This window comes from Mycteria americana, chromosome 4 (assembly GCF_035582795.1).
Source record: "Mycteria americana isolate JAX WOST 10 ecotype Jacksonville Zoo and Gardens chromosome 4, USCA_MyAme_1.0, whole genome shotgun sequence".
Classification (NCBI taxonomy): Eukaryota; Metazoa; Chordata; class Aves; order Ciconiiformes; family Ciconiidae; genus Mycteria; species Mycteria americana.
In genome coordinates, this window is record NC_134368.1 from 56,504,861 (window position 1) to 56,532,388 (window position 27,528).

The 27,528-nt window shown below is 47.0% G+C and overlaps 2 protein-coding genes across 2 annotated transcripts; both read right to left on the bottom strand.

Annotated features, from left to right (window-relative positions):
* Nucleotides 1-2,780: 2,780 nt before the first annotated feature.
* LOC142408702 (alcohol dehydrogenase 1) lies at nt 2,781-9,643 on the bottom strand. The gene is made up of 9 exons (XM_075499278.1): nt 9,626-9,643; nt 8,246-8,347; nt 7,904-8,045; nt 7,494-7,581; nt 7,159-7,378; nt 6,782-7,042; nt 6,329-6,464; nt 3,435-3,573; nt 2,781-2,805 (listed from the first exon to the last, which is right to left on the bottom strand). Exons 1-9 carry the CDS (start codon nt 9,641-9,643, stop codon nt 2,781-2,783), a joined length of 1,131 nt encoding a protein of 376 aa, XP_075355393.1.
* A 3,879-nt stretch (nt 9,644-13,522) lies between these two features.
* LOC142409227 (alcohol dehydrogenase 1) lies at nt 13,523-27,479 on the bottom strand. The gene is made up of 9 exons (XM_075500502.1): nt 27,465-27,479; nt 27,076-27,177; nt 21,098-21,236; nt 18,918-19,005; nt 18,590-18,809; nt 17,629-17,889; nt 16,997-17,132; nt 15,522-15,660; nt 13,523-14,054 (listed from the first exon to the last, which is right to left on the bottom strand). The coding sequence occupies exons 1-9, from the start codon at nt 27,477-27,479 to the stop codon at nt 14,030-14,032; spliced, it is 1,125 nt and encodes a 374-aa protein (XP_075356617.1). The 3' UTR covers nt 13,523-14,029.
* Nucleotides 27,480-27,528: the final 49 nt, after the last annotated feature.

Consider the following 27,528-nt stretch of genomic DNA (forward strand, 5'->3'; position numbering starts at 1 on the left):
AATGCGAAGACATCTGTTAACCTTAGGATGCAAAAACGATTAGCCCTGATCAGAAAAAAATGCAGCATTCATGAATCAGGAAGGCATTACTCTCTAGACTCATGCTTAGGACACCCAGCTCTACAGGTGATTCAAATGTCATTCATGCCTGTTATCCTGTCAGTTCACTCACCAGATTTGGTGGAGCAAAGATGTGGTTCTTCTCCAGGATTAGTTGCTTTCATGTGCTTTGCAATCTTCACTCCACTTTGAAAGTGGACTGATGTTTAAGTGCTTAGCTGAAAACAAAAATATTCTTTAAGCTGTTCAGACAGACCCACTTTACACAGCTTTTGAGCCTTATTTTAGTTGGTTTTGACTACCATTCAATTTTCTACATTGTGCAAGAGTTGGAGAGCAATTCCAGAGGACAAATGCTGTATGGCTGATATCCCATGTGGTTGCTACTGTTTGAAGTTTAAAACAATGAATTTTACAAATACTGTGACAGGTAATGAAATCATTCAACTGCGTCCTAGATAGCATTCCATACATATGGCTTATGTTTTCATCTCACACATAAGGACATAAATGTGAACAGTGCTACATGCACTGGTATTTCATGCCTCTTAGGACATGTCCAGTCTTTGCTGTTGAGCTTATAGCCTACAAAATGGTTGTAAAAAGGTCTTTCAAATGTGTAATATTGTTTTTCCTTAAAACATCCATGTGATGTTCTCCTCCATCAAACTTGCAAATCCAACATTGATGTGAAGACAGCATAGATTTCAGAATTGCTGACTGCCCTGCTTGCAGTTGTGAAGTGCTATGGGTAGCTGGCATCTCTGCAAAACATTTGAAATGTATGTGAATGTGGGGGGGAGTTGATACTGAGATGCTGTTGCTGTGCAGCTTTGTGTATACCTTAAAAAAAGGAGGATGTTTTTTTTCTTATCCACTTAATAGAGGGAAAATAAAATCAAACTTGTATGTCAGTAGGCATGGATTTAAGGATTAACTTTTTAATGACAGATACTGTGTATCTGCATTCAACAGTTTTTCATATCCTGACTTGCTATGTGTGTTTGCGTATCAGGCAAGTTTTAATAACTGATCTGTTAGGTCAGGTGTTTGTACAGATAGGCACAGGCCTCAAGGTCTTTGTCTTCATCGTGGTAGTCAGTGTTCTGGCCCCCTTTGTGTATTATGTTCGTTTCCTGTCGGTATCAAACTGGTGGAAAAATGGAAGAATACTTGACAGAAATCACTTTGTGGAATAGACTGAAATGCACTTACGAGGGCTAAGTACAAATCTTATCTTTTCCCCTGCCTGCAGTAGTTCACACCCTTCAATAATTTTCAATTAAAAGACAAAAGCAGATATTAATGCCTTTTTAATGCCTCAGTGTTAATTTTTTGTCTTCAATGTAACTGGGCACCAGTTTCAGAGACAATCTTTGCATTTCTACTATGAAGAACAAACTAGATCATATCCTAGCAGGTATGGCTTTGCATTTGTTAGCAAGATTGATAATTCACTATTCTTTAAGGTGCCCTGTTGCTTTAATTTCCATTAGGACAAAAATATTGTATACCTTGTACAAAGTGGAAGGGGGAGGAGGCAAATGAGGTAAGGAATGTGAGAGTTAGATCCACCCTGAAATATTATGCATTGAAGAGATATAACAAAAATATCGATAAAGGTCTATTAAACACATACAATTGATTCTATTCACCCTAGTGAGGGAGAATGGCTGAGGGAAAAAAAAAGTGTTAGAAATAGAGAACAGGAATCTCACAGCAATTGCTAACTTTGAGTCCACGCTATCATAGAATCCTAGAATATCTCATGTTGGAAGGGACCCATAAGGATCACATCCTTGCATTTCCTTTTTGTGCACAGAACAAATTTGGTTGCCAGACCGGTTGTGATCCTGGTAGCTCCTATAGAATTGCACTCCTGCCATGTAAGGAGGAATTTTGCTTTTTACTTTCTGAAAGTCTAGGCACAGTACCGCTAGCACTCACATTTACATGTCGTGGGAATAAATGCACTTGTAATTTCTCTTCCTGGTTCCAATCTGTAAACTTCTCTGAGGTTGTTACCAAGAACAAAACTAGATCAGGAGAGAAGCCACCAGACTGAGCTGAGGAGGCCAGAGGATCTAAAGAGGACAAATATGAACTGAAGAAGGGAAAATTAGTAGAGAATAGGACAAAGTACTGTGATAAGAAAACCTCATGTTTAAATGGAGGGGCTGGAGTGACAGGTTTTACCTGAGGATAACCTCATGTAGCAAAACACATTTTGGTCCTGCGAGGGAGACCAGAGAACAGCAGCAGCAGCAGCTGTGTTTTCCCTGCTGTACTTTGGTTGAGGTTACAGCATTCACCCGGCTGAGACGGGGGCAGAGACGCGTGGGCATAAGTCTGTAAGGTGGGTGAAGGTGGGAAGCAGCAGCAGCAGCGGAGGGGGCAAAGGCAGTTGTTTGCTGCTGAGACAAGGGGTGTGATGGAAGGGCCTGCAGTATGAGGAAGAGCTCCTCCTGCCCCGTGGGACCTCTGTTGATTGAGTGTACTGCATGGGATGAGTTTGACCGAAACCCTTTATTGGTAAAAGTGTTTTCTCGGGAGAGGTGTCCTTCTGGGTCTTGGCCAGGCATGGGAGCGCTGGCAGCGGCACCAGCATTGGCGAGTTCCTTGTTCTTGTCTCCTTGCACCCCACAAAGTGAGGTGCTGGGCAAGAAGGGAGGTGGTCTCCTGCTCTGGTCCCTCCACTTGGCCTGCCACAGCTGTGTCCTTCAAAAGAGCAGGACGCTGCGAACACTGAAAAGTGGAAAGGAAGGGAGAAGTTACAGGTGCTGTGGCTGCAGGTGTTCAGGAGCAGGCAGCGGGGCAGGCAGGTGTGCCTGAGGACCGCCGCTGCCTTTCTCATTCAGTCTCTTCCTAACTCAGCTGCGTAAGACGTGCAGCAACGGGGCAGCCTTCAAAACCCTGCTGAAGGGAACCCTTCAGGAGCTAAGGCACCTTGTCCCTCCCCAAAGCTCTTGTGCTGCCACTGTAAGATACATTCTTCCTTCCTTTGGCTTTTATGCTGTTGTCACCAAGGATGCCCCTTACTCCTCATTCTCCTTTGCCTGTCCTGTGCTTTCAAACAGTGCCCTGAGCTGTGGTGTCTGAGGGTCTGTGCTGGCTTCAGTGCAGTGCTGGGACCATGGGATCTCTGCTGAGCTGAACCATGAGCAGGAGGGTTCCCTGTGCTGAGTGCGGGCTCTTCCTTCTGGATTATGGCAGACCCTCCCGACACATGGCTCTGGGCCCTGCTTCCACAGAAGGCTCAGATGCTTTTTGAGAAGGCAGTATTGCATGCTCTGCCTGCCAGAGTGTTTGGGCTGTTTGAATTTTAGGTGGAGGCGGCGTTTGCTGTACCTCACTCCTGCTAGTCAGGGTCTCACCTTTTCCCTGCACGTAACAACTCAAATCCCTCGTTCACTTTAGCGATCGGCAGCGTGTGCGTGATCAGCAAGTCTGAGTTGAATTTCTTCTCCAAATAGCTGGAAACTAATTTGGGGATAGAATCTCTCATCTTCCAACCTAGAAATGGGAGAAAGCACCTGCAGTGAATAATCAGAGAAATGCTATTTTGTTAGGTAATGTTTGTAGAGTTTGCTGGTGCCAACAGTGTAGCAGAATATCTCTGAGCAGAATATCAGAGCCGACCAAGGGCTTGTCCCCTCTACCAGGCCATGCTGACCTCTAAAACATACTTGAGGCTGTGCCCTTGTAAAGCATGGTAGCTACTTCTTGGAATGTATCAAAATTAATAGGATGAGGCCACAAATGTGAGAGGGTCCCTTCTTTCAGCTGGGAGTATAGCCGGAGGGAGTGAGAAGATCCTTGAGGTGCACCAGCCCCTCCTCTGGCATAAGACAGAAGGACTTACATTGCAGTGAAATGCAAGCTGAGATCAATTGCTGGGGGTTCAGATGAGTGTGTGTGAGAGTGGCCACCCCTGAAAGGCCAGGTAGCCGGTACATGTGTGACAGAGGGGCGGGGACGAGAGAAAGCAAGAGAGTGCGAGAGGGAAGAAGAGTCCTGTAGTGGAAGGAGAGAGCAAGGTGCAACAGGAAGGTGTTAGTGGGGCAACAAGGAATTGCTTTTGTGAGACATTTATGATCTTCCTACGCATCCTGTAGGGTCAGGACTGAACGACCAGCACTGGTGCCTTTATCTTGTGAGAAATTTTCCTCTCCTTGGGAGGAGAGTGGTTTTGTCCTTGTTTTAGTCCCCAGTTAGTGTAGGCAGTTGTGTGTGTTGAACTGTATGAAATAGTTACAGGTTTATTAGCATGTTTCATGACTATCTATACAGTGGAAATGCAGTGCTCCTGTTTAGTAGTGGGTATTTTTTTCTGGGAAGCCCTCTCAAAGAGGATTTCTGGGACATTGCCAAGCTTGACATATTCTTGGTGACCAAGAGGTTAGTGAATAACGACTATGAGGAAAAGTATCTTTTGTCCTACAGCTGAGGACATAGCTCAGATGGGAAAACTCATTTTCAAGGGAGTTATTCATATGCACTGAAAGGTACCTGTTCCACAGACACACTAGTGACAACCGACATGGAGAAGGCTGAGGTACTCAACAATTTTTTTGCCTCAGTTTTCAGTGGTAATCTCTCTTCCCACATCTCTCAAGTCCCTGAACCTCAAGGCAGGGTCTGTGGGAATGAAGTCCCGCTCATCAGAAGTGAAGATCAGGTTCGAGACCACCTCAGGAACCTGAACATACATAAGTCCATGGGACCCAATGAGATCCATCCCACAGTCCTGAGGGAATTGGCTGAGGTAGTTGTCATGCCATCCTCCATCACATTTAAAAAGTTGTGGGAGTTAGCCCCCAGTGACTGGAGAAAAGGAAACATCACACCCATTTTTAAAAAGGGTGAAAGAAGGACCCTGGCAACTACTGACAGGTCAGCCTCACCTCCGTGCCTGGTAAGATCATGGAAGAGGTCCTCCTGGAAGAGATATCAAAACATATGGAAGAAAGGGAGGTGACATGGCTCACCAAGGGCAAATCATGCCTGAGTAACCTAGCGGCCTTCTATGATGGAGTGACTGCATCAGTGGACAAGGGAAGAGCTATAGATGTCATCTACCTGACTTCTGTAAGGCCTCTGATACAGTCCCCCACAACATTCTTGCCACTAATTTGGAGAGATAGAGGTTTGACGGGTGGACTCTTAGATGGATAAGGAATTGGCTGGGTGGCCCCATCCAAAGACTCAATGGCTCAATGTCCAAGTGGAAACCAGTAAGGAGTGGTGTTCCTCAGGGGTCTGTACTGGGACAAATACTGTTTAATAACTGCCTCAGTGACATACACAGTGGGATTGAGTGCACCCTCAGCAAGTTTGCAGATGACACCAAGCTGAGCGGTGCAACTGAGGGAAGAGATGCATCCAGAGGGACATTGGCAGGCTTGAGGAGTGGGCCCATGGGAACCTCATGAAGTTCAACAAGGCCAACTGCAAGGTCCTGCACCTGGGTTGGGGCAATCCCCAGTATCAGTATAGAGTGGAGGATGAATGGATTAAGAGCAGCCCTGCAGAGAAGGACTTGGGGATACTGGTGGGTTAAAAATTGGACGTGAGCAGGAAATGTGCGCTTGCAGCCCTGAAAGCCAATCATGTCCTAGGCTGCATAAAAAGAAGCATGGCCAGCAGGTCGAAGGAGGTCATTCCTCCCTTCTACTCCACTCTTATGGGACCCCACTTGGAGCACTGTGTCCAGCTCTGGGGCCCCCAACACAAGAAAGACATGGACCTCTTAGAGTGGGTCCGGAGGAGGGCCATAAAAATGGTCAAAGGGCTGGAACACCTCTCCTGTGAAGAAAGGCTGAGAGAGCTGGGGTTGTTCAGCCTGGAGAAGAGTAGGCTCTGGGGAGACCTTATTGTGGGCTTTCAATGCTTAAAGGGGGCTTATAAGAAAGATGGAGAGAGACATTTTACAAAGACTTGTAGTGACAGGACAAGGGGCAATGTTTTTAAACTGAAAGAGGGTAGATTTGGATTGGACACAAGGAGGAAATTTTTTATGATGAGGGTGGTGAGACACTGGAAGAGAGAAGTTGTGGATGTGCCATCACTGGAAGTGTTCAAGGTCAGGTTGGACGAGGCTTTGAGCAACCTGTTCTGGTGCAAGATGTCTCTGTGCACACCAGAGGGGTTTGATTAGATGATCTTTGAAGGTCCCTTCCAACCCAAACCATTCTGTGATTCTATGATTTGGGAACTACCAAGAAAGGAAAAGATGGAAATGTCGAAAATGTTTTCTTGAGTTTCATACCTCCGAGCAGAGTCCCCTTCCATGTACGCCCAGACAGCAGAAGCATAGGATCGATGGAAATCACTGAACCAGAAGCTGGTACCCCAACCATCACACAGACACCAGTGTTCATATTGCAGGAGGCCAGGGCAGCAGTCTGATGGGACAGGCAGGTGAATTAGAGAATGCACTGATGAGTTTGTCAGAAAAGCATTCTTTCTGTGCAGTCGTCTGCCCCTCCCTGGTAATCTGAAAACACATACTCCTTTGTGCAGCAGACATGGAGAGGTCAGTGCCTGTCCTGAGACTCGTACGTCATTTTCTCCCAAAGCCAACAGACTGCCTTTCTGGGCAAAGATGCCTTTCTGGGCAGTGCAGGCAGCAGGCAAAGAACCGCCTGCCGGGGTGAATTTTGCCCTGATGGGAGCCTGTGAATGAGCTGGGAGGGAGGACACGTGCTGAAATGCCACCTACCATGGTATCTGCATGCCCGATAACCTCAAAGGAGTAGTCCACACCGTGGCCAGTCATCTCAGTGAGCACCTCCTGGATGGGCTTCTTGAAGTCCTGAGGACTGATGCAGTCGGTGGCTCCCAGCTCCTTCGCCTTGGCAAACTTGTCCTTGTTGATATCAACGGCAATGATGCGGGAAGCTCCAGCCACCTTGCAGCCCATGACAACGGAGAGGCCAACTCCTCCGACGCCGAAGACGGCGCAGGTGGAGCCTGGTTTTACCTGCACAACATGGGGCCCTGTGAGTCTCTAGTGTGAGGAGCTTTCTGTTGCACGGGGTTGGTGAGGGTGCAAGGGCAGCCATGGGGTGCTTGTGCATGACACGCCTGAATACCAACCTTGGCAGTGTTGATGGCAGCCCCATAGCCTGTGGGAAACCCACAGCCAAGCAAGCAGACTTTGTCCAGAGGTGCCGCAGCATCTATCTTGGCAACAGCGTACTCCGGAATCACGGTGTATTCTGCAAAGGTGCTGGCCCACAGGAAGTGGTGGATCTGCTTCCCTTTGCAAGTGAACCGGCTGGTCTTGTCAGGCAGCAGGTTTTGTGGTTCAGAGACACTGTTGGGAGGTGCATGCATTTGTTATTCATCAAGTAAAGCACCCGTTTGGTTGTCGGACTTGTTGGCACACAGCCGACAGCATTCAAGTGTAGGGGAAGAAGAAACAAACTCACTGGCACTTCAGGCAGTAGTTGGATTCGGGATTCAGGCAGAAGCTGCATTCCCCACACTGTGGAAGGCAAAGGGGGATGACTTTGTCTCCTGCAACAAAGCAGATCCCTGTTAGGTGCCTCTCACTCAGCAGGCCCTGAGGGTGCTGCCTGTTGGAGCACCTCTGCTGAGCTTTCCGATGGCAGCATCCTACCATGAACCCTCTGCTTTCTCTGCCAGGAGGAGATGCTCAGAGCCCTGCTCATGTGCAGGGGGAATAGACCAGGAAAGTGTATGTGACAGTCCAGTGCAATGAGTGTGCACCCGGGTTTTGAGCCACTGATACAGGAGCAGGGGGGAATTTCTGAGCTCTGGGCAGTCTCATCCGCTTTGAGAGCTGACTCCTGGGCATGTGTTTGTGTGTGTGTCTTACCTGGTTTCACAGAGGTCACTCCTTCTCCAATGCTTTCCACAATCCCAGCTCCTTCGTGGCCTGGGATGACTGGGAAATCCACGTTAGGAAAGCAGCCTTCCAAAATGTGGTCATCTGTGCGACAGATGCCTGTGGCCACAATCTGGAGAGGAAAGAGCAGATGAGCTTTAGAAATGGTCTGGCCTCTGTTTAACCCAGTTTTTGGAACTAATTTTCACTGGGCTGCTCTGGACAATTAGGGCCTATCAGTGGACACAGATCCCTGACAGGTATATTCAAGGTATAACCACAAGAAGAGCAATTCCCACGAGGCAGAAAAAAAATAGTGAAACGTGTTTTTACCTTGATACGGACTTCGCCTGCCTTAGGAGGTGCAACCTCCACCTCCTCAACAGAGAGCGGTTTGCCCACGGCCCAGGCGACAGCAGCTCTGCATCTGATAACCTGGAAGCAACAAAGGGATTTACGCTGCATGGGAACGCTTGCCTTTGGCACATGGTTGGGGACGGTCGTCTTACAATCACCTAGAACAGCTGCACAGTGCGTGTCTCTGCACACTGGAGCACGCGCTGCTGGAGCTACACAACTGTCCTGTGCTGTTTCCTGGGGGACTTGCTGGGTGGGTGGGTGGGATGTGGTGGGAGAGCAGAAACACGGGAGTGCTCAGCTGTACGTGAAGCCAAGTGATGTTCAGTAAACACTGGCATAGTGTGAAGTGTGAAATGCAAAGATGAAGTGACCAGTCCATAGGAGGTCAGGCTTGTGTTTTCCCTGAGACTGTGGACCTGGAAGAACCCACCTGCCTTGTGTCTGTGGGAGAGGGCTCTGGAGGCGACCCCGGGGCAGCAGGGCCGAGCTGCTGCAGCACAGGAGAGGCTGCCGGCCCTGCTGGGGGGTATCCTCCCAACAGCACTCCGCGCTGATGACCTGCCTGGCCTTTGCTAAGGGGAAGGTGAAGACGGCTCTGGCCCTTCTCCTGTTTGCCACGTGAGTACCAAGTGAGCTCCAAGCTGACTTTTGCTGGGTGACATGGAGAAGATCCCTGAAGGAAAGAGACTCTGGCTTACTGGGCAGATTTGACAGCAATGCGCGCGCTTCTGTATCTTCAGGCCAGAAGGACAGCACTTTTAGTACCAGTGGAAATGCCTGTTACGAGCTTTGCTGTCTGTCTTGTAAGATACTGGGCTGAAGGTACCTAAGAGGGGTTAAAGGAACGGCCCCCGTCTGGCTGGCAACTGGATAATTTTTTCCCTTGCCAAAGGGATGATTTGTGTGTGGCATCTGTCAAACCCCAAGCCGATCACCCCAGAGCTGGTTTGATGTCAGCAAAATTCAGCTTGCAGCTTGAAAGGGGTTTTGCCAAGGAAAAGGTTGAATGCAAGGCAAGAGCGCACCTCTGAAGAGCTGTGTTTCCCTGCCAAAGCAGGAATGCAGAGTGGGGTTGAGCAGGAGGGTGTTTTTCAGAGTGGTACGATTCAGTATTTTCATTCCTGAGCTGCTGGGCAGAACAGGAGAGGAATGGACTACCTAACGCAGCTACCGACACGTGCAGTTTTATGAAAGCAGAAGCTCACATAATTCAAAGGGGTTCGGATGGGCTACAGGAGTAACGTCAGAGGAAAGAGGGTGTGCAGTAGAAGTGCACAGGCTGAGCCATTTACAGAATATTTCCCCAAGAGCAGGACACCTTGGAAAGGAAGATGGGAAATGTGTTGTTCTTACTTTTCCAGAAGTGGCCATGTGGTCTCAGCAGAGCTGTTGCCGTCGTTGCAGCAGGCTGGAGGGAAGCTGCCGCCCGTCTGGCCGAAGCCCCGTGTTGTGAAATGGCCCAGCCGTGGAGCCGGAGCACTCCTGGGCGGCTGCCGGCCGCAGCTGAAGGGGGAGGCAGGGAGCGTGGAGGGAGTCCTGGCGCGGGGCCGTCGCCAGAGAGTGGGGAGCTGTGGTTAATCTGTGTCCAGCGTCGGACGCTGAGGAGCACAGCGAGTGTTGGGTGGAGGAGCTGGATAGCAGTAGGGAGGTGCCAATGGGCGGCAGTCACACTCCACGGGGAGCGGGCAGAAGTCCACCGGGGAGGCTTTTATTGGTGGCTCTGCCTTCGGCCATGCCCTGCCCTCCCTGCCTGAAAGGCGCAGAGAGCTCAGCGAGGTCTTTCTCCTCCAGTGGCTTCCGGTAGGTGTGGAGAGAGGAGATTCACTCCTCAGGGTCCCCTGGTTGCCAAGGGGTAGCATTTGACCTGGCAGTGGTTCACACCAAGGTATTTGCGAAAGGATTAAAAATTAAAAAGAAGAGAAAAAGGACAGTGAAAACATGGTATGGTGGCCAAACATGCATACCCTTTTGGAGTGAGGCTTAACTGTCTGTGGTATTGCAGCTGTTTTCACCTGGGTAGTAAGGGGACAATGTGTCAGCAAGGGGGGCTTTTCCAAGGACACATTTGTTTCACTCGTGTGTAACCAAGTTTGCGAGGGGGGTTCGCTCCCCCAGGCTCTGCTGGTTCTCACAGATCTGTTTCTCCTGAGGCATCGGGTGAGGTGATTTATAGGAGATTGGATGAGCGAGACCTTGTTGGAGGACCAGGCTTAGATGAGCACCCCGTGTGTGACCCTCAGGTTTGGGAACTGCTTCTGCACTTGGGAAGACGTCGGCGCCAGGTTTATGTGTTCAGGGGACTAGTTCTCCAGCTTGTCCAGGTCTCTCTGGATGGCATCCCGTCCTTCTGGCGTGTCATCTGCACCACTCAGCTTGGTGTCATCTGCAAACTTGCTGAGGGTGCACTTGATCTCGCTGTCAATGTCATTGATGAAAATATTGAAAAGCACTGGTCCCAGTACGGACCCCTGAGGGACACCACTCGTCACTGATCTCCATCTGGACATTGAGCCGTTGACCGCTATCCTCTGGATGCGACCATGCAACCAATTCCTCATCCACTGAACAGTCCACCCATTGCTTTTCCCTTGTCCACTGATGTGGTAACTCCATCGCAGAAAGCCACTAGGTTGGTCAGGCAGGACTTGCTCTTGGTGAAGCCATGCTGGCTGTCTTGAATCACCTCCCTGTCCTCCATGTGCTCTAGCATAGCTTCTAGGAGGATCTGTTCCATGATCTTCCCAGGCACAGAGGTGAGGCTGACAGGTCGGGAGTTTCCAGGGTCATCCTTTCTACCCTTTTTAAAGATGGGCACAATGTTTCCCTTCTTCCAGTCACGAGGGGCTTCACCTGACTGCCATGACTTTTCAACTATCATGGAGAGTGGCTTGGCAGCTACATCTGGCAATTCCCTCAGGACTCTGGGATGCATCTCATCAGGTCCCATAGACGTATGTATGTTCAGGTTCCTCAGGTGGTCACAAACCTGATCTTCCCTTACAGTGGGAGGGGCTTTACCCCCCTGGTCCCCAACATGTTGTCCATTGACTCGGGAGGGGTGAGGAGAGCGGTGGCCAGAGAAGACTGAAGCAAAAAGTTGTTGAGTACCTCGGCCTTCTTCTCATCTGTTGATGCTAGGTCACCATTCTTGTTCATCAGTGGAGGTACGCTTTCTTTAACTTTCCTTTTCTGGTTGATACACCTGTAGAAGCCCTTCTTGTTATTCTTTGCATCCCTTGCCAAGTTCAGCTCCAGCTGCGCCTTGGCCTTCCTGACCCCATCCCTACACAAGTGGGCAGCGTCTCTATACTCTTCCCAGGTTACCTGCCCCTGCTTCCACTACCTGTGCAGTTCCTTCTTGCTCTTTAGTTTGACCAGCATGTCTTGACTCAGCCATGCTGGTCTCTTCCCTTCCTTGTCTGATTTCCTATATCTGGGGTCTGAGAGCTCTTGCGCTTTATGAAAAGCACCCTTAAAGATCTGCCAGCTCTCTTCTGCTCCCCTGTCCCTGAGGACCGTTTCCCAGGGGGTCCTACTGACTAACTCCTCGAAGAGCTGGAAGTTTGCTTTCCTAAAATTTAGGGTCCTGACTATACTCCTCGCCTGTCCCATATCCCTCAGGACTGTGAACTCCACCAATGCGTGATTGCTGCAGCCTAGGCTGCCTCCAATCTTGACGTCACTGATGAGCTCACTTGCACTGGTGACCATCAGGTCCAGTATTGCATCCCCTCGGGTAGGGGTGTCTATTACCTGGGTTAAGAAGTTATCCTCAATGAACTCCAGGAGCCTCCTGGATTGCCTACAGCTCGCCGTGCTGCTTTTCCAGCAGATGTCGGGGTGCTTGAAGTCCCCCAGTAGGACAAGAGCCTGCAAGCATGAAGCCTCCTGCAGCTGGAGGAAGAAGGCTTCATCAGTAGCTCTCCTGATCAGGTGGCCTGCAGTATTCCCTAGCTTTATTTCTTTGTTCTTCTTCTCTGAAGACTGCTGGTGTATTCTCTACCCGTCATGCAATAGGGAATGCCTTGGAAAAAATATGTATCTGGCATAGGGAGGATACTTTACCTCTCCGTACTCCTCCTTTCTGTCCTCACAAGCTAGGTTTAAACAGGCCTTCCTTGGCTTCTGTTTAAGTCATGAGTTAAACACACCTTAGTGGGTACAATAAACTAGCTTGGCCTCCACAGAAAACATTTTGTTAGAATACTCTGAGAATTGAGATATTATTATGCTCTTGTTTCTGCTGAATCCATGTTACTACAGATGAGATCAATTAAGTGGAATTAAGCCCCTTCTCCTTCTGTTTTGCGTAGTGATCCAGTTTACACGGTTGGTTCACACACAACCTGCCTTGAAAGAGATCAGAACTCTTCAAGTGAACTGCACCTGAAAAGAATTATTTTATGGTCCAGAAAAAAATCTTCAGACTTGACTGTACAGGTAACCCCACAGAAACAAATGACTGAAGTTTGGGTCTTAATTGCTGTGTAAACTGAGTTTATTATACACACATGTGTTTAAGGATCTTCTTCTGTTAAAGTATAATCTCTTGGTAAACTTATCCTCAAATTATTAACCTAGCTGGGCCGCTCAAGGACTCTTTCTGCTGACACAAACAAGTCAGTCATCATTAGCACACAGTCCCCTTACTTCACAGGCTCTTTTACCCAGCTACCATGCACACGAGTGCCTGCAAGCTCTGATTAGTACTTTCAAAAGATAAGTCAATGTTGACCATGTTTGCCGAGATAGAAATAGCCTCTGTTCCTGTTTCCACATTACAAACACAGAAAGCAGTAAGATGCTTTATGTTTGATTTCTTGCAAACTGTTCCCAGTCACCTGTTTCTGCCCATTTACTCTGTATTCACACTTAAAGGTTAAGAAACCTCCCTTTAGTTAATGGAAACAAATAACAATACTTGATGCACCTTCATATTTCTTCACATTGTTTCCCAAGCATCAAATGCGCTTGTATAAATTGGCCAAAGATCTAAAACCATACTGATAAAACAACTAAAACATCCCCAAGAAAGAGGTACAAAGGCAGAAAAAAACCCAAACCACAACACAGAACACCACCACAGCAGTTTTATATAAAATGCTTGGAAGTGTTAATTTGGTAAAATGTCCAGTGGTGAGACAGTCTCCAGTACCTAAGTCTATGATTTACTTAAATATCATTTACTGAAATTATTAATTCAAACACATGGTCACCATAAATTTTAATCTCTGCAGTAATTTCCTTGCCTATCAGGTAATGGAATGCTAAAATCATTCAGGATGGATACATACTGTATTTGTATAATGTACACAATGTACACATGTATATTACTGTGCTGAACTGCATGCACAAATCTGTTAAGCTTGCAGTGTTATGAAGGCCCAAAGAAACAGTTTCCTTCACTTTTCTTTTATGAAAAGATTGCATATTAAAAGACATTGTAAAAAGCCAAACCTTTCATAACACCTGTGACACCAGCAAGTCCGGTAATTCATAACTGGCTATTAAAAGACAATTGCAGCACGATACAGAGGATTTAAAGCAAGAATCAAGAGAAAGCGGTAAGAGGAAAAAGATTATTTCATTTAAAAATGCTGTGCTTGAAGTCTAGGGTTTGAGCTTCATCCTTCTATTCAAGGGTGGTGGTGGTAGACCTTTCAGAAATGCCTTGGTTTGTATTTCTTATCAGTTGTATTGGAGGATAATGAAGTTTGTACTGGTGCTGGGCCATCTGCTGCTTAACAATTGGGAATCCTAAAACACCAGGACACTGCGAATACTGCAATACAAAATGACAAGTTAGTGACTGTAGAAAAGCCCCTGGGCTAACATCAGCAAAACACTGCTGTTTTCTTTGAAAATCTAGGCTATTGCTGTCAACTGGGGTACTCATCCCTGCCCGCCCCAGCCCCAGTTTGCAGCAAAACGACAGAGCAGATGTGCAAACCTTGCTGCAGAGAACAAAATTCATGCAAGACTGCAAAGCCTTCACTCATGACGCCCAGGACTCCTGGCAATTAATCGCCAAATACAGCCTGGGAAGTCCTTGGAGGGGGGCTTGGACACATCCTTCCAGTTACAAATGGCTCTGAGGGTAAGCTCTGAATGGTACAGCTTAATCTGGGCTGAAACACTGAAGTGTGTCACTTGGTAAAAATGGTCAGCTGCAACATGCTTCTGTCTGCAGGTTGACTCAGTATTTTAGCAAAGCTGATGGTGTCTCTGTCCTCACCATTTTCCCCTGTTTGTTACACTAAAATCTAAAACTAACATTTACAGCACATCTGAAATAAGGACAGTCAAAAAATGAAGTGCGTGCTGCATAGTTAGAACCTGAGAACAAACTTCAGGGGCTAAATTCTTCTGTTACATGCTTTTTATATTTAGAGCTAGTAACACCAAAAATAACTGCTAGCAAATGACAATGGAAAGAAAGCATGAATGTAATTCTCCAGACTGGGGAAGTTATAAACAGCTAGAACTTTCAAAAAGGGTAGTCCCCACACATACTAAGATATACAAATGCATTTCCCACTTCTGCCCAGCAGAATTTTCAATTATTCCCATGGTGAATCTTGTCAAATGTCTCTGGCACACAACGCTTCTGATTTCAACACCCTATGAAAACAGAGTCTGAGCTGAACTCTCAAAATATTTGAGGAACGCACGAGAGCTAAATTCTGAGTTTGCAATGTATATATACACCAAGTACTTTCCTTTTTGAAAAGCTCCAAAGTTCAAGGAAGACTACCCAGTCACTTTAGGACTAATTGCACTGGGACTCCGTTCCCTAACTCACCAGAGGAATGGTGAGTTGCTCTTCCATAGGCTATTTCTGTGTTCCTGCTCCTTATCCTAAAACATTTCTTGGGATGCGCTGTAGCTAACCCCTGGCACTCTACAGCTTGGCATTCCCAGGCTCCCTTGGTTGTGTGCTCTTTTCCAGTGGGTAGTGGGCAGAGCCTTCCTCATTTATGCAGTCTTTTATCCTGCTGCCACCCAGAGTCTCTGCTCAAAGTAGAATCTGGAAGTTCCTCTGCAAGGAAAGACAGGGCCCACTGCATTTCAAAAGCTAAAGCTTTGCTAGCTTTATTACTACACCTGCAACCCATGGACACACACTGGGTGAGATGAAGGGGCATAGTGGGATGCCTTCCCCGTTCTCTGCCATGAAGTCATACCCTGTGTTACCGTACAGCTCCTTTAGGTTATTTATACAGAACCCTTACACTTCAACGATGTTTACCTCTTCCCTGTCCTTAGCAGATCAAATCCTTCATTGATTTTAGTGAAAGGAAGTGTGTGGGTTATTAATGGATCCAGAACAAATTTTTTCTTCATGTAGTCAGCAACCAGTCTAGGGACTGAATCTTTACTCTTCCAGCCTGAAAAAACCCACAGACAATGGATAATGAAACATTAAATGCTCATGAAAACAGATAAAACTCATGGCAGCTTAAATTTCCAGATAAAATTTCTATAGTAGATAGCATGATGAAATGTTGCAGCATGTCTTTACCTTTGTAACACAGAGTGCCAGCAGGAAACGTGGGATGAAGTGTAGCTGTTCTACATATGACAAACCCAGTAAGTGCTTTACTGGTAGAAGACCAGTAAAAATTTGAATCTTTACAGAATTCAAACTTTCCCCCACATTAAATACTGTTTCAGCTTGTCTATTGATACATTGTCCACTAAATCACACATCGTACAAAAGCCAGAATGCTGATATCCATGTTGGTAACTGGAAACTTGATTGTCTGGTCAAAACTGGGGTCGTGGGGGGTAATGTGTCTGTTTTTTTCTTACAAGCGGTATTAGATAAAGCTGTCTCAACTAGGAGGATGCCCTTCCAGAGGAACCTAATTTGTCTCTGCTATTTTATTCAGGTGTCTACTGAACACATCAGAGGAACTGGTTGTTCCTCCATGAGTGAGAAAACCTGTTGTTGGAAGCAAGTTGTCTGTGGCTTTCAGCTTTGTGTTGAGTGAGGCAGGACTTGCTGAGTGTGCGACTCTGCTGGGAGAGCTCAGAAGAGAGAAAGACCTGGAAGAGACTAACAGCAGCCGGCAACGGGCTGAGCTGGGGTCTGACCTATGCGGAAATCAGGTGGGTCTGACCCCCGATGTCCTCTAGGGTCCTGACTCTCCATCTCTCCTGTTCTCTTTTTCTTTCCCTCTCTTTCTGTCTTTCTATCCCTCTCATTCTCCTCTTTGCTCTTGCTCTTTTTCTCCCCCTCCCCCCCTTATCTTTTCCTCATTTTATCTTTTTCTCCCTTTGTCCTTTTCTCTTATCTTTCTCCTTTTCTTTCTCCTTATCTCTTTTTCTCTTCTCTATTTTTATCTCTTCTCCTCCCTCCCCTTCCCCCCCTTTTCTTTCTCTTCTTCTACCTTTCTCTCTCCCTTTCTTTTTTCTCATTTTTCCTCTTATGTTTTCTCCTCTTTTTCTCTATTTTTTATCCTTTTATCTCTTCCTTTCTCTTTCTCTGCCTCTTCTTCTCTCCCCCTTCTTTCCCCCTCCCTCCCTGTTTTTCTCTCTCCTCTCACCATTAACTAACAGTTCCCATAATTAATTCCCTTTGTGCTTCTTTGTCAGCAAAATAGCTACCAATATTCCTTCCAGTAGGATGACCTAAGCAATTAATTTAGATAGATCCCATTTCATTCAAGATGATATACAAGTTTCCCAAGCCAGTTAAACCACATCTTTCCAAGTCCTTACCTCCAAAGACAGACCCTTTCCAGGTGCGACCAGTGAAGAGGAGCATAGGGTCAAAAGTGATCTTCTGTGCTGCAGGGGGCACTCCCACAATCACACTGACTCCGTAGTTGTACTGGCAACAGGCCAAGGCTGCAGCCTGCATTTGAAACAGAGGGACACCCCAGAGTCGTGTAAGGTTTGCCACTGGGGCACAAAAGTCGGAATCCCTTCTCCTCTCAGGGCTCAGCTTGCAATTCATTTTTGGTAAGCGCAAGCACATCAAACAACTTCCATTGTATCTGCTCACACCATTGTATCTGCTGTCATGGGCTAGGTATGTCCTAGCTTTGTTCTCCTTCCCCATTTTGTCTTAGTCATTAGTGATAAGCCACTGTTGGAAAGCAGATAGGGGGCTATGTGAAATTTAGCCCGCCTGGTTAGGCCAGCGGACTACATTGAAGTCCCCTTTCCTAAGTTTTTGAGCATGCTTCTGTCCTGGCATCTCAGTGGCAGATAGCTGGACTTAACAACTTTGAAGTTAGCTTGACACTTTGCCAGTGGCTCTCAGCTCGTCACCCTTGGTGCTTAGTGGGTTAGTGAAGAGAGAGCTAACAAGCTAATGCCTCATTTGACCACATCTTTTGCTTGCATACCATGGTTTCGGTACGGCCGATGACCTCAAAGGAGTAGTCCACACCACAGCCAGTCATTTCGATCAACACTTCATGAATAGGCTTCTTGAAATCTTTAGGATTGACGCAGTCTGTGGCTCCCAGCTCTTTGGCCTTGGCAAACTTGTCGCTATTGATATCAACGGCAATGATGCGGGAAGCTCCAGCTGCCTTGCAACCCATGACAACAGAGAGGCCAACTCCTCCGAGACCAAAGATGGCACAGGTGGAGCCTGGTTCCACCTATAATAACCATATAAACATGGCATACTGTTACAGTCTAGGTAAAGTACAATGCATTTTCTTATTATCAACGTGTTTTCACTTAAGCCACTTCTTGTAATTTAGAGATTACCTGCTGAGAAGGAATTTGCACATGCATACCTACTCGTGCAGTAGCCAACTATACTGTTATAATCCTACATGTGACTAAGATAAATTGTCCCTAAAATACATTTCTGAGACCAGGTTTTCATTACACGTCTCAGCTTCAGGTTTATAGACACATTTTTTAAATGATGCTTTATATTCCAAAGGTGTTAAGATCTGTAGTGTCACTCCACTGGAGACAGTGCCAGCTGTAAAAGTCACATTCATGTATTGCTACCAATTATGAGTGTTGCATATATAGGCTTCCATGTATTCCTAGACTTAAGTTACAATAAAACAAATCAGCTCTGTTGTAACATTTTTCTAGGGGTGATGAAGCTATGAGAGAAAACTTAATAGATGGTAATAAGTATTTTTACAGGATTTTGAATTGAAGGCTTCCGAGTACCTTAGAGACAGAGAAACTGAAGTAGCCAAAGAACTAGTATCTTCTTTCCACCCTGAACTCAACAGAGTCTACACCTCCTGGCTGCCATGCTGATGACCCGCTTGCAGGCCACACAATCCTGGACAGACCCCATGAGATACCAGAAACACCCACCACGATACTTACCTTGGCAGTCTGCACAGCAGCCCCATAGCCAGTTGAAAATCCACAGCCAATTAGACAAACTTTTTCCAGAGGAGCAGCAGAATCGATTTTGGCTACAGCAGATTCATGCACTACTGTGTATTCAGTGAAGGTACTTGTACCAATAAAATGGTGAATTGCTTTTCCTTTACAGGTGAATCTAGTGGTGCCATCAGGCATTAATCCAGTACCTGAACCAACACTGTTTGAGAGATGACCAGAAATAATGGCAAGTGAAATCTGTTGAATGTGATCAGTTTTGTATAACTAAAAATCAAATAAGGGTTGCAGGTAATGCAGGAAAACTCACTCATTTTTATTGCACAGATTACCCTTGGTGCTTAAGCAACTCTTGCACTCCCCACACTGCGGAACAAAGAGTGGAATAACCTTGTCTCCTAGAAATAAAACAGTAATGACAGAGGATTAAAAAAGGCAAACAAGCAGCATGCAGGTAAAAACATGAAGCAAGTGTATTTAATCCCTAGGTGAATGTGCCCTAGGAGTGCAAGTGGTGGTCTGCTGCCCTTGGAAGATAAACCATCTCTCTCTGTTATAAAGGACATCATTAGGGCAAAGTTATGACAACTAATTTCGATATGCAAAATTCCTGCTGTCTTTCATAGAATTGAGTCTGAGCTATGTCATAAAACCGTGTTAGCTACTGACATTCCTGAAGTACTCATTCAGCAGTTTATTGCATCTTCTACTTAAAAGGAAAATAGTAACACACAGGTAAAGAAACTGAGATAAAAATTGACATCCACTAGGACAGCAGATTGGAGTGCAAAGATAATAGGGCTGTAAACTGTGCATACAAAGAAGGGAAATTAAGCATTAATTTGCCAGCCCTCTTGAATCTCTTTCCTACTTGCAGTCCTATTACTGTTGCATTGGAGTAAAGGTAGGTAAAATATTTGTTAGAGGAGCAGTGACACACACACAAGCTAAGACAACATCTCTTAATTCTCTAGCACAATTACATGATTAACAAAGTAGCACATAGCTTCCCAGTGCAATTTTTTGCTGCTACACATTTTCCACAGCAACCATGTATGGTAAATCCCTAATAATCTCTAAACAGGTAATCCCTAATACAGATCGATTTGTGGTTTGGCAGTTCTAAAAGGTGGCTAATCCTTGACATGTTGAAAGTCAAGGGGAATCTTTGATTTCCACTAAAAACCAGAAAATGCCTACAGAACATGAAATGCCCCCACTACCCTGACCCTCAGTTAACTTAGAACTGTGACATGGGCTTAGTAATCATTCTGCTAAAGAAACTTTGCACATCTTGGAGCCTTGTTTTAGAACTTGAAGGTGTAAATTAAGCAACATCTGAGAAATGGGATTTTGTGCGTGTGTGTGTTCAGGCCTGCTGTTTCAGCTCACCTGGAAACACATGGCAGCTGGAATTAGACAACGGAGTGATTTATGAACCCAGAGGTAAGAGAAAAAGCAGTTAGAGCTATCACTGAAATTTACAATATGCATATGTGTTTGGAGTTAAAGCAGAAATCTCTAATAAAACTTTCTCTTATCATACATACCAACCTTCTTTGGACAGACTTCATACTTGTTGCCAGTATGAACAAAGACACTGGAAGTACGGAGGTGTTAAAAGTGAACTACTTAGGTATTGTAACAAACTGCCTGGATAAAATTGAGCATTTCTATGCAGATTTTGTTCACTGCATATTTTGTCTTAATAATTTAGCCCTTGTTAGAATTTGTTCAGTCCGGTAAAAGTGTATAGAAATCCTGCCTCATCTTGCAGCAGTTGGATGAAAAGTTGGATGAGCATCTGTCACTGACTTCTCTATCTACCCACTGTGGTTCCAAGAGCGGGTAGCGAGAGGAGCAGCTGGTCCAGAGGAGTGTCCTCAGACCGATCCAGCCCTCAGTGAGCAGTGCTGACTCACCTGCACTGGTGCTGCACACAAGCAAAGCCTGCAGCAGGGTGGGCACCCCAGTCATGCCCTGATACTTTTAAAGTGAAGTAATTGAACACACAGACCTAAGTTCTGGTCTACTCAAGTCAATGGATTATTTAGCTGTTAGGAGAATTAAAAGGTGCTTTGACATGTTGTCTAGTGCTTTGACATGTAAGTCCTTTGCCTTACTCTTGAGAGACATTAGCTGTGTAAACTGTGTTTAAAGAACCTGCAGCTAATACCTGATCTCCTACGACCAACAGCAAAGAATCTATGTTCTTAATCTCATAACAGGAAAAGCGCTATGTAGGTGGAAAGCAAACTGCAGATGTTTTTGCCAAAACCAAAAGAAATTTAATAGAAAATCTGAAAATATATCAAGATTGGGAACAAAGAAAGATGGAAACAGCACGTAGTGTCCTTTAAGGTATCCTTGAAAAAACTAGAAGTTGGAACATTTTCCTCTGCAATACAAGTACTCACGCATGTAATCATCTTTGACTTAATCAGGAGCTGGAAACTCAGCACAGGGGCTGTGTTCAGTGCTGTTTCATACCTGGTTTGATCGAAGTTACTCCCTGCCCAACACTCTCCACAACACCAGCTGCTTCATGCCCAAGAATTATTGGAAAAGGCATAACCAGTCCACCAGTTATCACATGGTCATCAGAGCGACAGATCCCTGTGGCCATGATCTGATTTAGAGGAAAGAGAGAAATATTTCAGTATTTAACTATGTCATGTCATGTGCGGAAGTGAAATGATGTCATATATTTGGAGAAGTCACTTGCTTCCCTCCAAAATCACATATGCACACAGTAAATCTACAGGTAAAACTCTTTTGGTTGTGTGATTCATGATTTTCATGGTTTGTATTAGTCTTTAATCTACAAAGCAAGGCTCCTTTGTGAATGTTTGCTATGCGCTACTGAGCTCTATAGGCAGTCTCGTTGATTATCTGGCAGAACCAATGTTCCAGTAATACAATTACGTATGAAGAACAGAATAAAATAAATTATTCCTAATATTTATATATCAATACATAAATAGAAAAAGGTTGTAATATTATAGAAATATTACAAAATTATGTAAATATAAATTAACTAGCATGTATTATTTATAAACATAGAAATATTATATATATTTATATTCCTTATATTTAGATTATATGACAATATATCATATAATAGATGTTATATAAAATATGTATTACACAAGGATATAATATTATATATAATTACATTATAATTATATATTATTTATATATTTAAATGTATATGTTATAGATACAAAAATGTAGGCTACACATAGTATTTTATATCACATTTTGCCTTTTCTTGCAGGTAGGGCAGCAGTATTTCTTTTGAAACATTCAGGTATGTCTTTACAACTTTTATTCTGACAAATGGAGTTTGTCAACCCCATGAGAGGGCTCTCCTCACTTGTGTTACTCTTGAAACTGCTCTAAAATGAAAACAGCTGCTGAATTCCACTGAGAAAGTCCCTGAAATGTAACAGATGCTCAATACCCAGTTAGAAAAGGAAGCTCCCACCCCTACTGAGCTATCTCCTGGCAGAGATTCAAATAAAGTAGAAGAGAATTTCTTGCTCCACGCTATAGGAGATTCAGATTTTTGCCTTGTACTGTAATTTTTTCAGCCTATTAGAAGCACAGGTGTCTTAGTAAACAAAAACCCTAACCCTGAAAACTTTTTTTTTTTTTAAAAGAACATCATGATCAAATTTAGGGCTTTTTCAGCGAAGCCTCCGAGGCGAGCAGCTCTGAGACAGAGGACCGCGTCGGGGGACCGCTGCTGGATCGGCGAAGCCGCGGCAAAACCGCGCAGGGAAGGGAGGAAAAAGGAAAAAAAAAAAGGGGGGGGGGGGCACGGAGGGAGAGGGCTACCGCAGCCGCGGCCCGACCCCTGAGTGGGAAGGCGGGAGCTCCTGACGAGGGCCCGGCTCTGAGTCCGCGTGGGCGGGGGCGAGGGTGACGGCGGCAATGCCCTTCCGTACCAGAGCATCTCCCAGGGAGCGCGGGCGACCAGGGCGTGGCGCGGCAGTTGGCGTGTGGGGAAGGCGAAGGCACCCTAGCAGCTCAAGAGGAACTGTGAGAAGTGAGTTCATTCGGTAGTCCCCATCCTTCCAGAAGGAACTCAGCTATGGTCTTCACTCATCAGAAAGCGATGCCCTCTGTGCTCGCCAGAGTGGATGTGGCTGCCCAGACGGAGCTCCCACAAAAACATGCGGCCACCCAGGTCTCGGGCTGCAGGGAGTGCCTGGGCCTCTCGCTGTTCACGCATGGCAGCCGTGCGGACAGCTGTGTGAGGTGCGACCAGGTGGATGATTTGCTCTGCATGGTGGCAGAGCTACGGGAGGAGGTAGATAGGTTAAGGAGCATCAGGGAGCCTGAGAAAGAGATCGACTAGTGGTGCCATGCTCTGCCCCCCCCGAGACAGGAACAGGCGCAGCAGCAGCCGCCAGTAAGAACCCACGATCAAGGGGATCCTCTATCCCCCCCCACCGGGCTGAAGGCAGCAGCTCAAAGGAGGAGAGTGAATGGAGGCGAGTCCACGCTCGTGGCAGCAGGCGAAGGCCCTCCCTGCCCGCCTCACCCCCCCAGGTGCCTCTGCACAACAGGTATGAGGCCCTGCAGGTGGCAGGCCAGGCAATGGAGGATGAGGACGACAGTCTATCTACACCAGAGGTGTCACCCAGGTCAGAAGAACGTACCTCTCGTATTAACACCACCTCCACGAGGAAGAGAAGACGGGTTATAGTTGTGGGTGATTCCCTTCTGAAGGGAACCGAGGGTCCGATATGCCGGGCGGACCCTCCTCTTAGGGAAGTCTGCTGCCTCCCTGGGGCCCGCGTGAAGGATGTCACGAGGATACTCCCTAGCCTGGTATGGCCCTCAGACTATTACCCCCTACTGCTCTTCCATGTGGGGGGCGATGAAGCTGCAACACGAAGTCCCAGGGTGATCAAAAGAGACTTCAGGGCCTTGGGACGGCTAGTAAGGGACTCTGGAGCACAGGTTATTTTCTCCTCTCTTCTTCCAGTTGTGGGCAGCGACACAAGAAGGAAGAGAGACACCCAATCTAGTAACACATGGCTCCGTGGCTGGTGTCATCGCCATGGATTTCGGTTTTTTGACAACGGGATGGCCTACGCAGCACCGGGTTTGCTGGCGTCTGATGGGATTCATCTTTCTCAAAGGGGAAAGAGAATCTTTGCTCAGGAACTTGCGGGGCTCATCGACAGAGCTTTAAACTAGACTCAAAGCGGGAGGGGGTTAATATCAGGCTTGCCCGAGGGAAGCTGAGGGATGACGTGCCACGGTTAGAGGGAGCAGGTGCCAGCGAGGGCACTCGACCTGTGTCTCCGAGATGTGCGGGGTACGCTGGGGCACAGCCGAAGTCGAGCGGAGTTGAACTAGGGGATACTGAGGTAATAGGAGCCAAGAGGGAAATGCCAGTGAAACACCTCAAAGCACACAAGGGGTGTTCTCCTATGAAGGAGACACAGACGACAGCCCAGCTGAAGTGCCTCTACACCAATGCACGCAGCATGGGCAACAAGCAGGAGGAGTTGGAAGCCATTGTACATCAGGAAAACTATGATATGGTGGCCATCACGGAAACATGGTGGGATGACTCGCACAACTGGAGTGCGGCGATGGATGGCTATAAACTCTTCAGGAGGGATAGGCAAGGCAGGAGAGGTGGTGGGGTAGCCCTGTATGTCAGGGAGTGTCTAGACAGTTTAGAGCTCGATGATGGTGATGATAGGGTGGAGTGTCTATGGGTAAGAATCAGGGGGAAGGCCAACAAGGCAGATATTGTGGTGGGAGTCTGTTACAGACCACCCAACCAGGATGAGGAGAGAGATGAACTATTCTATAAGCAGCTGGGAGGAGCCTCACGATCACTAGCCCTTGTTCTTGTGGGGGACTTCAACCTGCCGGATGTCTGCTGGAAATACAATGCAGCAGAGAGGAAACAGTCTAGGAGGTTCCTAGAGTGTGTGGCAGATAACTTCCTGACACAGCTGGTGAGTGAGCCAACGAGGGAAGGTGCCCCGCTGGACCTGTTGTTCAGGAACAGAGAAGGACTTGTGAGCCATGTGATGGTTGGAGGCTGTCTTGGGCAGAGTGATCACGAAATGATAGAGTTTTTGATATGCGGAGAAGCGGCGAGGGGGGTCAGCAGAACTGCCACCTTAGACTTCCGGAGGGCGGACTTTGGCCTGTTTAGGAGACTGGTCGAGAGAGTCCCCTGGGAGGCAGCCCTAATGGGCAAAGGGGTCCAGGAAGGCTGGACATTCTTTAAGGAGGAAGTCCTAAAGGCACAAGAGCGGGCTGTCCCCAGGTGCCGAAAGACGAGCCGGTGGGGAAGAAGACCGGCCTGGCTGACTAGAGAGCTCTGGCTCGAACTCAGGAAAAAGAGGAGAGTCTACGACCTCTGGAAGAAGGGGCAGGCAACTCAGGAGGACTACAAAGGTGTAGCAAGGCTGTGCAGGGAGAAAATTAGAAGGGCCAAAGCTGAGCTAGAGCTCAATCTGGCTGCTGCTGTAAAAGACAACAAAAACCACTTCTTCAAATACATTAGCAGCAAAAGGAGAGCTAAGGAGAATCTCCAGCCCCTAGTAGACGGGGGAGGGAACACAGTGACCAAGGATGAGGAAAAGGCTGAGATACCTAATGCCTTCTTTGCCTCAGTCTTTAATAGTAACACCAGTTGGTTTTGGGGTACCCAGCCCCCGGCGCTGTAAGACAGGGACAAGGACCAGAATGGAGCCCCCATAATCCAGGGGGAAATGGTGAGTGACCTGCTGCACCACTTAGACACTCCCAAGTCTATGGGGCCTGATGAGATCCACCCGAGAGTACTGAAGGAACAGGCAGATGTGCTCACCAAGCCCCTTTCCATCATTTACCAGAGACCTGGCTAACTGGGGAGGTCCCTGCTGACTGGAGATCAGCTAATGTGACGCCCATCTTCAAGAAGGGCCGGAAGGAGGACCCGGGGAACTACAGGCCTGTCAGCCTGACCTCGGTGCTGGGGAAGCTGATGGAGCAGATCATCCTGAGTGCTATCACATGGCATGTAGAGGATAACCAAGGGATCAAGCCCAGCCAGCATGGGTTCAGGAAAGGCAGGTCCTGCTGGACCAACTTGATCTCCTTCTATGACAAGGTGACCCACCTAATGGATGAGGGAAAGGCTGTGGATGTTGTCTATCTAGACTTCAGTAAAGCCTTAGACACGGTTTCTCACAGCATTCTCCTGGAGAAACTGGCTGCTCATGGCTTGGACAGGTGTACTCTTCGCTGGGTAAAGAACTCGCTGCACGGCCGGGCCCAAAGAGTGGTGGTGAATGGAGTTTACTCCAGTTGGCGGCCGGTCACAAGCGGTGTTCCCCAGGGCTCTGTGTTGGGGCCAGTTCTGTTTAATATCTTTATCAATGACCTGGACGAAGGGATCGAGTGCACCCTCAGTAAGTTTGCAGATGACACCAAGTTGGGCGGGAGTGTTGATCTGCTTGAGGGGAGGAAGGCTCTGCAGAGGGACCTGGACAGGCTGGATCGATGGGCCGAGGTCAATTGTATGAGGTTTAACAAGGCCAAGTGCAAGGTCCTGCACTTGGGCCACAGCAACCCCATGCAACGCTACAGGCTTGGGGAAGAGTGGCTGGAAAGCTGCCAGGCAGAAAAGGACCTGGGGGTGTTGGTTGACAGCCGCCTGAATATGACCTGGCAGTGTGCCCAGGCAGCCAAGAAAGCCAATGGCATCCTAGCTTGTATCAAAAATAGTGTGGCCAGCAGGAGTATGGAAGTGATTGTGCCCCTGTACTCGGCACTGGTGAGGCCGCACCTCAAATACTGTGTTCAGTTTTGGGCCCCCCACTACAAGAGAGACATTGAGGTGCTGGAGCGTGTCCAGAGAAGGGCAACGAAGCTGGTGAAGGGTCTGGAGCACAAGTCTGATGAGGAGCGGCTGAGGGAACTGGGGTTGTTTAGCCTGGAGAAAAGGAGGCTGAGGGGAGACCTTATTGCTCTCTCCAACTACCTGAAAGGAGGTTGTAGAGAGGTGGGGGTCGGTCTCTTCTCCCAGGTAACAAGCGATAGGACAAGAGGATATGGCCTCAAGTTGCGCCAGGGGAGGTTTAGACTGGATATTAGGAAATTTTTCTTCACTGAAAGGGTTATCAAGCATTGGAAGGGGCTGCCCAGGGAAGTGGTTGAGTTGCCATCCCTGGAGGTATTTAAAAGACGTTTGGATGAGGTGCTGAGGGACATGGTATAGTGGTGGTCTTGGTAGTGTTAGGTTTACAGTTGGACTCGATGATCTTAAAGGTCTTTTCCAACCTATATGATTCTGTGAAGCATGTTCCATAGGAGCTCACTGAACAGTAACTACTCACCTAGTGAATGTTTTCCAACTGGATCCCAAAAATCTATAGAAATAATTCTGATAAACAGCAAGATAGAATGCAAGTCATAACAGTTGTTTTAAATTTCATTTTTAGTACCTTTATGCGAACTTCATGTGCTTTTGGTGGGGCAACTTCCACTTCCTCAATAGAAAACGGTTTATTGGCTTCCCACATTACTGCTGCTTTGCATTTAATAACCTGCAAACAGAGCAAAGAAAAGGGGGATGGCACTTGCATTTGCAAGTCACCACACAGACAGATTCTTACATTTTTGCATGTGAAATTCCTGCTCATATTTGGGGGAGGAGAGGGAAAACTACAGGAAAAAAACCCCCAAACCCAAAACGCAACAAAAAAGCCAACGCTAAAGCACAGTGTAAGCCCATTCTTTTCCCCCCACCAAGATCATGTCTGACTTTGTTCATATTTCTGTCATATGACATTTTCAGCAACATGTATAATAGTCTCCTAGGACAACTGGATACCTCATCCATCCTCATTGCTCCTTCTCTGTTTCTAACTTTCTTGGAGGATTATTTTTGCCATGTT